The 12,127-nt window shown below is 40.3% G+C and overlaps 1 protein-coding gene across 2 annotated transcripts; it reads left to right on the top strand.

The window, feature by feature from the left end:
• Nucleotides 1–3,778: 3,778 nt before the first annotated feature.
• Nucleotides 3,779–8,657, top strand: LOC148017356 (polyamine oxidase 2-like). Of its 2 annotated transcripts, XM_087662571.1 has the most exons (11): nt 3,779–4,865; nt 5,033–5,102; nt 5,189–5,298; nt 5,387–5,475; nt 5,582–5,695; nt 6,336–6,423; nt 6,527–6,612; nt 6,747–6,849; nt 6,954–7,051; nt 7,188–7,617; nt 7,763–8,657. In XM_087662571.1, exons 2-11 carry the CDS (start codon nt 5,069–5,071, stop codon nt 8,072–8,074), a joined length of 1,464 nt encoding a protein of 487 aa, XP_087518697.1. In that variant the 5' UTR covers nt 3,779–4,865; nt 5,033–5,068; the 3' UTR covers nt 8,075–8,657. The 2 variants fall into 2 exon arrangements, with proteins under 2 accessions (XP_087518697.1, XP_087518696.1); XM_087662570.1 differs by lacking the exon at nt 5,033–5,102 and having other exon boundaries at nt 3,780–4,865.
• Nucleotides 8,658–12,127: the final 3,470 nt, after the last annotated feature.

Below are 12,127 nucleotides of genomic sequence, written 5' to 3'. Positions count from 1 at the left end.
ATTCATTTGATGCAAAATGCATCTTCCAAATTCCCTAAATTGAGCATCAAGGTATTCAAAGTGGCAAGATCACCGATGTGTACTTGGTCACCATTGAATATGCAAAATAAAGATGATTTTCAAACAATACTCCAACTAATCAAACATTGTAGCACTAATCATGAACAATTACAAAATTAGATTCAAAACAAGGCACAAAATTTTCGTTCTTAAATTTGATCAACCAAAACATTTCTCTAAAACGTCATAAAGAATTTTTTGATCATTCTCACCCATACTTGACATGCACTAACTTTGAGATAGTCATTTTGGTTTTGATACCAATGCAACCTACATTGAATGGTGCATGAACTCAATAGGACTACGTAGATCCCCTACATGACTTATGACTAATTGCTTCATATGACTAAGGGCCTGACACTCTCAACAGAAGGAGCCTCAACCAATCTCTATTAGTGCATAATTCAAACCCTTTCTCAATATTATGATTAATTAACATGGTGTTGAACAACTGCTACCAACCAAATGACTATGTGATGGACTTAAATAATATGTGCAGATTTGCTTTTAAGTGGAAAGATCTTTGCACAAATGAGACATTGCATTTGAAATTAGTGATATCACACTCAATGATAGGATTGATCCAAAGCATTAGAAAAGCATCATGGATTTATTTCCTTTCAAGTTGCTTGCTTAGGGAATTATTTTTGTTGAAAGTTAACTAGCTTTCTTATTACTTCACATGATAAGGGCAAATTTTCCGTCCATGAGCTCGATAGTTTTAGAGATTTGGTATACTTTGTACTTGATAATAAATATTGAAACCATGTAAAAACCATGAAAAGTTGTGTTGGTTTGTGGAGTCAATAAAATAGTATATCACAATACAATGTCCTTTAAGGATCAGTAAAGCTCAACCTTCATGGAAGGCTAATTATTAATTTCTATGTGGGAATGTTGGGGGTTTATTCCACAAGATGTTGAAGTCTTTTGCCCATAATCTACCGGTATCTTTTACCTTTTTGCTAGCTTCCTTAAATGTGATAAGATAAATCTTTCCTCACTAGCTTAAAATAATTTCTCGTAATGAGCATTGTTATATAAGGCTCAATTCCATAATTGCCTCATGTTGTAGATGATGGGCTAGAGGTTCTACCACAAAACATATTGTGATGCAAGTTCTTATCCTAGTAGCTTTCAAAGATAAAGACGAGGATAGAAAGTGGAATAAAGAGTGATGTAACTGGTATCGCCTTTCCATACAAGATGTAGAGGGTTCCACACCATGTGCATGTGTCATTGGTAAACAACTCACACATGGTCATAATTTTATAGGTTTCTAATATTTATCAAACAAAGGGATATAAGTTGTGCGCTTTGTTGAGGTTGGAAGGCTAATAGATTGGAATGAAGAAAAGACAATAAGTTTAGGTCCATAGTACATACTAGTTGTTGTTTATTACATTTGAAATCGACCCTCATGCCAAACACATGTGGGATGTTGGACAACTTTTTACAATCAATTAAAAAGGACAGAGGAAAGTATTGTGTACTTAGTACTTGAATACATCATAGTGCCTTTGAAGGCATGACTTGCCTTCTCCACTTAAAACTTGCTAGTGAGGTAGTCATGACATCGACAACAAACAAGTAAAGGCTATGGGAAGGTGAAATATTGAGCTTGATGTTTCGATATGAGCGTGCAATGAGAAATCTACAATAAGATGTGTGAATAGCTAGAATAAATAATGACATAGACTTTTATGGGACCTTAAGTGGTTTTCTCGATCAACAACTCTTCTTGATACACAAACTTAGGTAGGTTATTTTGATTTTCTTCTTAATACACAAACTTAGGTCTGTTATTTTAATTCATATGGTTATGGTTAACTCCAATCCGTTTTTCCTATATTCCTCCCTTCATGATGTGAGTTCTTATTTCAGCCTCATTCTCATGCTTTATTAAAGTGAAATGTACACGATGTTATGACTTGAGAGCTTTTCAGGTTTGATGTTGTACAAATTAACGTCTACATAGTGCAACATTTGTAAATATATGACAATGCTACCTTTTGTGTTGATATACTTAGAATATATTTTGCATGTTTTTGATTGAATTAGATTTCCTTAAACAATTCACATCCTTGATTCGATGAGCATATTGCGCCTAGATGTTTTTGTCTTACGATATTGAATCTATTTAGTATAAAACTCAGCATTTCAATGAGGTGGGTTCTAGATTCCAAAACCTTAGGCACATAATTATATTGCTACTTTTGTGCATGTGTTTGATATTTGCATTCTGTGTGAACCATAAATGCAACAATTGTATGATTTCCGTGGCTAGACACATGCAAAGGTGTGGCTCCATGCACATACTAATTAGCTTACCAAGTTGATGCATTTATAATGCAACCATATGAATTGTGATAAGACTTAAAGAGATATAGGGTCGTATTCGACCGAGAGGCAACAATTGCATTTCTTGGGGTTTTTTTTTGTGTGTACTATCCATAGCGCAAAGAGAACAAGAATTATCACAATACGGACATGATGGAGGGAGGATGGGTGTATCCAATTGCAATATCTTAATAGAGGAAAGCTCATGTATGAGTGAATTGATGCCTTAATTTGTCTAAAATACTTGTGAGATGGAGCACTGATGTATCAATATGAAGGGAAAATGTGTCCAATTGTGGTGGTCCTTCTTTGGAAGATAACGATCACGTGCTTATGAATGTAACAATGGGTTTGTTGAATGTTCATAATCTCTTGCAAATGTTAATTCACTCGAGTTAGTGAAGGTAGGCATGGAAGAAAATCCACAATCCTTTGATGTAGATGGATAGATTTGTGCACGTAAATGGAATAGGGTAAGTGAATATTGATGGAAAATGGACCTTGCGTGGAGGCTTTTAAGCCATATGAAAAGGTTATAGAAAACATGTATAGGCTAATAAAGTTAAGGAGGAATGCTTGTCAAGAAAGGGGAAGGGGAGGGGGAGGAGGAGGGGTGGGGGCTGTTTGGTGCATGTGATGTGAAGAAACAGTAAGGGAGGGGGGCGGGGGGGGGGGGGGGGCGCGCCATGTTTGCTGTTGGAGAAATTGAAATTTGAGGTAATAAAAAAGGACATCCAAGCAGTGGCGGTTGGAAAACTCCCGTGGTGGTTGGGCAATGAAAGGGAGCCAATGAGGAGGGGACACGTGGAAAGAGACTGATGGGGTGACTAGGGGTGGTGGGCCCTCACCACATAAAGCTGTGCAATGTGCATTTTGGAAATTTGGGGGGGGGGGGCCCCCGGGGAGGTTGAGTGGGCCCCACATATAAGACATGAGCGTCCTTTTGGGCTTTTGGGCTACCCAATTTGAGAGCCTGCTGGGCCTACCTCTTTTGGGGAGGCCGGCCCATTATCTGGGCCAGCTGCTGGTTTGGGTAAGGGCGGGGCCTACAGAATCACGGCTGTTGGTCCTTGTGGGCTGCCTCTTCGCTCTCTCTCTTTCTCCAATTGGAACTCTCCTGAGTTCTCTCTCTCTTTCGATTTTAGAACTCTCTCTCTCTTTCTCTTTCTTCCGTCTCTCTCTCTCTCTCTCTCTCTCTCTCTCTCTCTCCCTTTTCTATTCGTTCGTGCTACGATGCCAGAAAACAAGAAAAACGCTTGTTTCCTAATGCTCCGTTCTACTTAGCCGTGCAGTGGTAGGTCGCCACCATACTAGACTACTGTTGTGCAGGCAGGAAATTTATCTATCCCCCCTTTGAACCTTTCTCTCTCTCTCTCTCTCTCTCTCTCTCTCTCTCTGTCTGTCTGTACTTGGGCTAGCCTCCCCTGCTCCTCGCTGTACAAATACATGCTTGCTTGAGACAACCCATGCGCCATCTCCTGCCCCCAAGCTTCCCCTTGCATTTTCCCACACCCTTGCACAGATAAATCCTCCCCCCCTCCCTTGCCTTCCCTTTGCTCTGACGCAGGATAAATACCGCTCCCTTTCTCCCCTGTTCCCATCACCAGTCTCATCGCCCACATCATCTCTGTCTCCCCCCCTTCGACACCGGCCGCAACCCATTACGTTGATTTCCTGGACAAATTTTGGGTTGGGCCTTCTTTTTCGCAATTTCTGTGCATATGTTTTTGGGCTCCCATAACTTTTGCGCGCCATCCAGTCAGTTTTGGGTTTTCAGGCACAATCATGTCTCTCCTTTTCTCTCTTAGAGGGTAAAGCTGGATGATTCTGTTTAAAGGGCTGCAAAGCGAAGGATTTTGATCCTTTTTCTACTCACAGGATTTGCTGCATCTCCGTTATGGGAGCACAGCAATCGACAAAGCAATAGCAAAAAGTAGACGAAGATTGTGATTTTTCCTCTGCTGCGGCAGTAAGCAATTAGACTCAATCCAGTCCTGACGATATTTGCTGACCAGCATATTTGCTTCACCACAATTGAATCAATCTATTTTCTACTCATTTGATCAATTGACCTCTCACACAAGCTCGGTTCTCTCTCTCTCTCTCTCTCCCTCTCTCACCCGCGCGCGCGCGCCCACGAGCAGAGGCAACCTTTTTCAGTGCTGGAATCCCTCCATAGTTACTTACTGTTTGATTGATTTTGCACTAGATAGGCCTCACTTGGACTAGCCCCCTTCACCTTCATATACTTGGTCGATCAGGCCATACGTATGCCAAGGGCACGGTCCCTCCCTCTGATTTCCCACCTTGCCGACCTTTGCATGAACCACTGGAAGTGTAGGAAGCCCCTTAATTTCAACCTCAAAATTTGTCCAGATAATCCATTCTTCCCAAGGTTTGAATATCTGCATCTCCTCTCACAATGGCGACACCAACAAAGAAACAGTCCCTCTCCCTTCAGCCCGGTGAGCATACCCCCGTGTCAATCATGTCCTATGTTGTGTGTGCATGACCACAATTCTGTCTGCCATTTTCTGATGGAAGTGAGGGGTAGAGTGGGATAGAGTAGTTAGTACTTGTTGCTCAATGCACAAAGTCTCTTGCTCTAATTTCTGTTGCTTGTGGAGTCCAGTTAATCTGCTCCTGAACCATTCAAGTGGTCCAGTTTATGATTGGAGACTGGCACTTAGAGAGTGGCCAGGGTCAGTCTTTTTTGGTAGATTATCTCCTTGTCCAGTTGCTCGGATTCTTGCTTGAAGTTTTGATCTTCAGAATATGTAACGTGCAGCCATTCGAAGCTCGCAACACGGCTGCAGCTCAGCACCCTCGGCAATTGTAATTGGCAGTGGAATCGCCGGCTTGGCTGCAGCAAGAGCACTCCAAAATGCTTCCTTCAAGGTTTCTGATTGAAATTAAGTAGAAAGCTTTGCTCAGCTATTTGTCCAATCATGTTTGTAGTGTTTTGACATTTTGTCTACTTGTATAGGTCACTGTCCTTGAGTCACGGGACCGAATTGGTGGACGCATCTATACTGACTATTCCTTTGGATTCCCTGTTGATATGGGAGCATCTTGGTATATCGAGTCATTTTTTGGGTTTCTTGTTGTGTGGCTAAATATGTTCTATCAGAACAAGTGAAAGGATCGAGCTAAAATTTGGATTGAAATGTAATGTACACAGGCTGCACGGAGCATGTGAAAAAAATCCATTGGCGCCTCTAATTGGGCGGTTGCAGCTTCCTTTGTACAAGACAAGCGGTGACAACTCCGTTCTCTATGATCATGATCTACAGAGGTAACTGCATATACTTGAATGGAATTTCATTTTTACTTGTCTATTGGAGGCTTGGCACACAGTCCCCTTTTAGAGTTGGACAAAGTTTATAAACATTCAAAGACCAAAGACAACCATGTGGAGAGGTTCCAATAATCTGAAAAATATAAGTTCCCAACTTTGCATATGGTGAAGGTGCAGCACATACCAAATTTGTTTTACTGACACCTACCAGTAGGCAAGGTTAAGCCACTGGTAAAGTGGTTGTGCAGTTTGCCTTACATTTTTGAGCGTTAGCATGCAAAACGTTTTGGTTGGATAATTGGTAGTCCTTAATAATGCAAGGCAAGCATAAACTTCCATTTCCACGGTTCAGTTGAAGGTATAGCTCATTCATGTTCTGTTGTTTCTTATTTGATGTTGATCTATCAATCGAACTCTCTAAATCCATGTGTTTGAGGTGTACATGTAACATTTTCCTGTGGGGGTGCCAATTCACTAAGAGATATACTGCTCTTCATTTGGCTTTCTATGTGAAAACTTTCTTGTTTGTTCTGGAGTGATCTCATCCTGGACTAGATAAAGCAAGCACTTAAAAACACTTTATCATTTTATTGTATACCGTTAACAAGTAGGTTGTCATTTTGTTGGTTGGTTTCAGCTATGCCTTATTTGATACAGACGGCCAGCAAGTGCCACCAGAGTTAGTCACTGAAGTTGGGAAAGTGTTCGAAGTTCTTCTGGAAGAGGTAAGGTTTGTTGTCTTTGATAATGTCCAAGTCCTTGGAGATAAGGGCCACAAGCTAGTTGAGACTGAAGATCATTCTTATCACCCTCAACTCCAAAATGCAGACAAGGAAATTACGATTTGAGTATAAAGAGGACATTTCAATACTGAGAGCATTCTCAATTATACTTGACAGGCGGCCAGATCTGAGGTAACCATTAAAGCCTGATTTATATGTGTACATTTGTTTGCTCTGGTCTTGATGGTTGATCGAGAAAAGACTCATGGTTGAACTGAAAAAAATATCACACTCTTCAAAACTTGATAGCAGCTCTTTTTGTGCAGGTTGCATGGGCTTGCCTGCAAGGTTATGCAGTGGTATTTATGTAGAATGGAAGGCTGGTTTGCAGCTGATGCCGATAGCATATCTGTTCGTTTTTGGGATGAGGTTCAACTGAATGATCTTGGCACTTTACTGAGATACTTAAGGCAAAGTCTATGCACATGATTCAGTCAAAATGGATGGTTTCTCATATTCATTGTGCATTTCAGGAGGAGCTTCTAGAGGGTGGACATGGATTGATGGTCAAAGGGTATGCACCTGTGCTATTTGCCCTAGCACAAGGTCTTGATATTCGGCTCAATCACAGGTTAAGGGATCCCTCTTATTGTACGGTTACATTTTGGAGAAACTTGTACTGACCTTTTTGGACATGGTTGATGGTGTAATGCTAAATATGCTTACGATGTCTCTGATGCTACCTTACTCTACTGCTTTCATAACAGGGTAACAAAAGTATCTCGACACTATAATGGCGTCCAAGTTGTGGCAGAGGATGGAAGAGTTTTCAGTGCGGATGCAGCAATTGTATGTGCGCCACTAGGTGTTCTGAAGGCAAACTTGATCAAATTTGAACCAAGGCTGCCAGAGTGGAAACAGGAAGCAATCAAGGACATGGGGGTTGGCAAAGAGAACAAGATTGCATTGTATTTTAAGGATGTCTGGTGGCCCAATGTCGAATTTTTAGGCATTGTGGCCGAAACCACACGAGCATGTGGGTATTTCCTCAATCTGCACAAGGCCACTGGCCACCCTGTTCTGGTTTACATGCCTGCTGGGCAAGTTGCAAATGAACTCGAGAAGGTGTCCGATGAAGCAGCGGTGGAGTTTGCACTGATGCATCTCAGGAGGATTTTACCTAGTGCTCCTGATCCTGTAAGATTCCTGAAGCTTTAACACATGCATACATTGTGACTATATACTACCTGACTGGAACAATCTGATTGCAAGCATACTCAATTTGGAAGTGCAAGTATTTAACTGCCTTCTGATGGTCATATCATGTTTGATGTGGGTGCAGATACGTTACCTTGTCTCACATTGGGGATCTGACGTGAATTCCTTAGGCTCTTATAGCTACTGCACTACCGGAAAGCCGGCTGATTTGTATCATCGTGTTCGCGCACCAGTAGATAATATTTTCTTCGCAGGTGAAGCGACTAGTGCGAACTACCCAGGTACAGTCCATGGTGCCTTCTCAACTGGTTTAATGGCAGCAGAGGACTGCCAAAGGTTGCTTGTTGAGCAGTACGGAGATCTGGTCTTGTTTCAGCCAGTAATGGCACAAGAAAACTCGAGTGAAATGATCCCCCTTCAAATTTCAAGAATGTAAAATATGCTGAGATAGAAGGTTTAGGTTTAGGTTTGCATTGCTAGTGTGATGAGTTCCCCCCACTTCACATGGAAGACTGACTGATACAGTACAATGTGATGCTCACCGCTAGTTGTAGGGATCTCTTGTGGGATTTTTCTGAGAGGTAGTTGTTTGACTGCCTTAGTTGCATCCTAGTTTGTCAGTTCCAAACATACTCTAGTAGCCAGGTTTGCCTCACCATTGTATACAAACTTGTCTCAAGTACTGAAAATGCAGTACTTGGTCACTTTTTTGCCCCCCCACTGTATGCAAAAACACGTCTCAAGTACTGGAATAGTACTTGGCCACCTTGCATGTAGTACTTGGCCACTTTGCATATCTTCCTCATGATTTGTGAAATTTAAGGGGATTATCAAACCAGAATAATGGCAACCAAAAACACATGGTATATCAAGTCTTGTTACTTACAACTGGACTACCGTATCTCATTGCTCACTGAAGTAGCAAGTCTTCAGGGCTTGAAAATGTATCTGACATATCAGGATTGTTGCAGCCTGAGTTCTTCTCTAGACTGTGTTGAAATCTATAAATATTGCATACTTATGTGGAAAGGCTTGAAAGAAAGGGCCCATTTTCTTGTTTGGCATCGCGCAGTCTTTAAATGATGTATCATGAACACATGTTGATGTTTCTGCTGTGGAGAGCTGATTCAAGCCTGAGTTCAATGAGAGGCCATCATCCTGCATTCTGTGGAAACAAGCTTGTGAAAAAAGTTTATTGGTTGGAGTATTGGTCTTCCTGTAAAGTTATTTGGATTTTCACAAATGTATCATGAACACTTATTGATGTAATTAGCAACTTATCTTTTTCACAAGCATAATCAGCAACTTGTACAGTTAACGATGCATTGGATTTTCTAAGCCACATCCTCGGGTGGACTTTGGTTGCCTTTGGGCTAGCCTGATTCTTCTCTTAAGACTTGCATAAGAACCATCTTCCTTGAACCATTAATTATGATAGTATTTATTATAATACTTAATAAAATGTCATTATAAGTAATGGTTGTTAATAATTCATAATAAATTGTTATTATTAAATGTCTATTAAAAGCTTTTTATAATCATTATTACTCTTATAAAGGTCATGCACAAGTTTTCCCTCTCTCGGTGCACTCTCCTTCCACTATCTATCCTCTCCCTCTCCACACACACACACACACACACACACATAGCATCCATCTAGAAGATGATCGCTCAAGAAACTCTCTATATATAGTATGTGAAAGGAATTGAATGTCTCATTCTTGTGTGTTCAATTGTGAGCTTAAGATTTCTCTTTTGCCTTCTTGCTTCCATCATAGCCATTACTTGTAAGAAGAAAATGAGTGTGAGAATGAGATAGTGGAGAGACCAAGAGTTAAGTCTTCCTTGTTTCCATTCATCTTGGGCCTCTTTTTCTTCTCTCTTCTAGTATACCCATGGCATATGATGTGTGTCCATTACTAGTTGAGATTGAGAAAGGGGACCAAGGTAGTGAAGCTTCTACTCCCCAATTTCTCCTCCTCTTGTTGGTAGCATCAAAAGAAGCAACATCAATTTTGGATCAAGTTTTTCAATCAATTAAATGGTGAGTATAGGTGAGAGCCTACAATAAGTGTTAATTTCTCTTTGTTTTCTCACTTTCATGGGGCTCAAATAGGTGGGCATAGATGGCTCAAAGTTAGACTATGATTCAATAGTGTGAGATAGACTCCTTTCACAAAAGGGAAGCTATTGAGACAAGAAAAGTTTGTCCAAAATCCCTTTGTTACATAAAAGCTCAATGATGTGCGTTAAGACCTTAGTAGGATTGTTTCAATAGTTATTATTAAAGAATATCATCTTTCAAAGTGATGAACTTAGAGTAGCATTTCTTCATAGTTAACTTAATCTATGTGAGATTGAAGATCTCATTCATCGTAATACTCTTTGGAGGTCATGTGGCAACATCCTCTACCACTCATCTCAATTTTAAGAGGCATCTATCACTTTGATATCCTTACATCATTGTTTCCGCCAAAGCTTCACATGAGTCTAATTCTTTATCCCTCCTATTCACTAGTTCTTTATACCTTAGGCTTAACAATCTTGCTATCATTGGTGGCCAGATTGTATCAGAGATCCTTCGTAGGTTTCTTTGGTCTTACCTAGCTATGCATGGAGCTCCTATATTACTTTGATGACTTATGCCATACCTCTTTGTAGCTTCTTACACACAACTATTCCAATGCAACTTACTCTCCTCTAGTAAGTGCTAGTCATCCTTCATGCTCTTATGGGCTTAAGGCCCATTCCACTTGTTGTTGCCTACAAAATAGGAAACCTTAGCTTGCTTAGAAATTGAAATGTAGGTTGATTTTTGTAGGCAACGCTAATCTATACTCTTCTAAAATAGTGTAAGGTTTGCTACCTAGATTCTCTCTCGAGTCCACTTTGCAATGGAAGGATCCTAGTCGTTTCCATGAGAATCAACCTACATTTCAATTTCTAGGCAAGCTATGGTTTCCTATTTGGAGTTAACTAGCGCTAGTCTTCAAGCAACTACTTATGCTAGATTGTCCATACCAAAGCTCTAACTCATATTGCACTTGGTTCAAGGAGAGTGAGAAATGAGGGGGAGTATAATTACATCGGCCCCTCTGCCCATAAGGCAAAGTCTCACTCCATTCCTCTAAAATGATATGGAGTCAAGGTCAATAATGATTCTAAGGTCAATTTTTTAATCCTATATTTTGATTGACGTAACGAATTTGTGAGAATCTATCGGCTTACCAAGACCACCTTGCCATAGGGCAGATTTATCAAGGATCATGCCCTCTCGCTTCCCTTGATTGGGTAGTTTTAGTTATCCAAAAATCTATGAATGGCAATCTTTTTTTACATAATTTAAAATCACAATACACAAAAAAAAAAATTAATAAATTTAAAAGATAACTTCTTTATTTAATAAAAATTTCTTATACAAGTGTGCTCCTTCCGTCCATATGAAAGAATAGCACAAAGGCCTTAATTTCTCCAAGATGTTTTGCTACTAGTACCGGGGCCCTCAGGAAATCCATTCTAAGTCACGTAGGGTTTTGGGCGGTCCCTAGGAGCCTAAGAGTTTACCTACCAGAGCCCCTTTGACACTCTTAACTCCTCTTCCCCAAGAACTTCCTATGGGGTGATCTCTTGCCATTGGGGTCTGTCCAAAAACTCTTTGAGGTGGCAATCAATTTTCCCCTTAGAAAGGGACCCACAACTAGCCTTGGGAAAGGTCTAGTGCACTTTCTTTTTTATCCTATTGCACCCTTTGTCAGATACTGTAAACTCAATGTACTCAATCTGTCTCTTATAGAAGGCACATTTCTTCTTCTTGGTATAAAGCTTGTGTGTCCTCATTGTTTCAAGGACAACTCAAAGTTGTGACTTATGATCTTCATCCTTCCTTGAGTAGGTCAGGATTTTGTCGAAGAAGATAAGAACAAAGCCATCAAGATAGGGCCAAAAATGCCTTGCATCAACTTGTTAAAGGTTGCACGTGCATTGGTTAACCCAAAAGACATTACAATGAATTTGTAATGGTTATACCTTGTATTGAATGCAAATTTTGGAATGTCTTCTTCTTTGATCCTTATTTGATAATGGCATGATTGTAGATCAATCTTTGAAAATATATTTGCACCCTGAAGATGGTCAAGTAACTTGTCTATCCTTGGAATTGGGTATTTGTTCTTAATCATCACTTGGTTTAGCCCCCATGGTAGTTGATGCAGAGACAGAGGGTTTCGTTCTTCTTCTTTTGGAACAACACTGATGCTCCCCATGGTGAATTACTTGGTTTGATGTATCCTTCATCCAAAAGTTACTTGAGTTGTTCTTTCAACTCAATGGCTTTCAAAATGGACATATGATAGGGTCACTTTGCTACTATCGGTGTAACTCTTGGTGTTAGCTTGATCTCTTGATCAACTTCACTTGGTGGAGGAAGTTCTATCAGTTCTTTAGGGTATACATATGCATATTCCTTTAGCCAGGATGGCTCTTTATCAAC

The sequence above is a fragment of the Lygodium microphyllum genome, chromosome 22 (genome assembly GCF_053477565.2).
Source record: "Lygodium microphyllum isolate KBCC chromosome 22, Lygodium_microphyllum_v1.1.10, whole genome shotgun sequence".
In the NCBI taxonomy this organism is placed as follows: domain Eukaryota; kingdom Viridiplantae; phylum Streptophyta; class Polypodiopsida; order Schizaeales; family Lygodiaceae; genus Lygodium; species Lygodium microphyllum.
The sequence above is the reverse complement of the archived record's forward strand: the minus strand, read 5'-3'. Positions and strand labels throughout refer to the sequence as shown.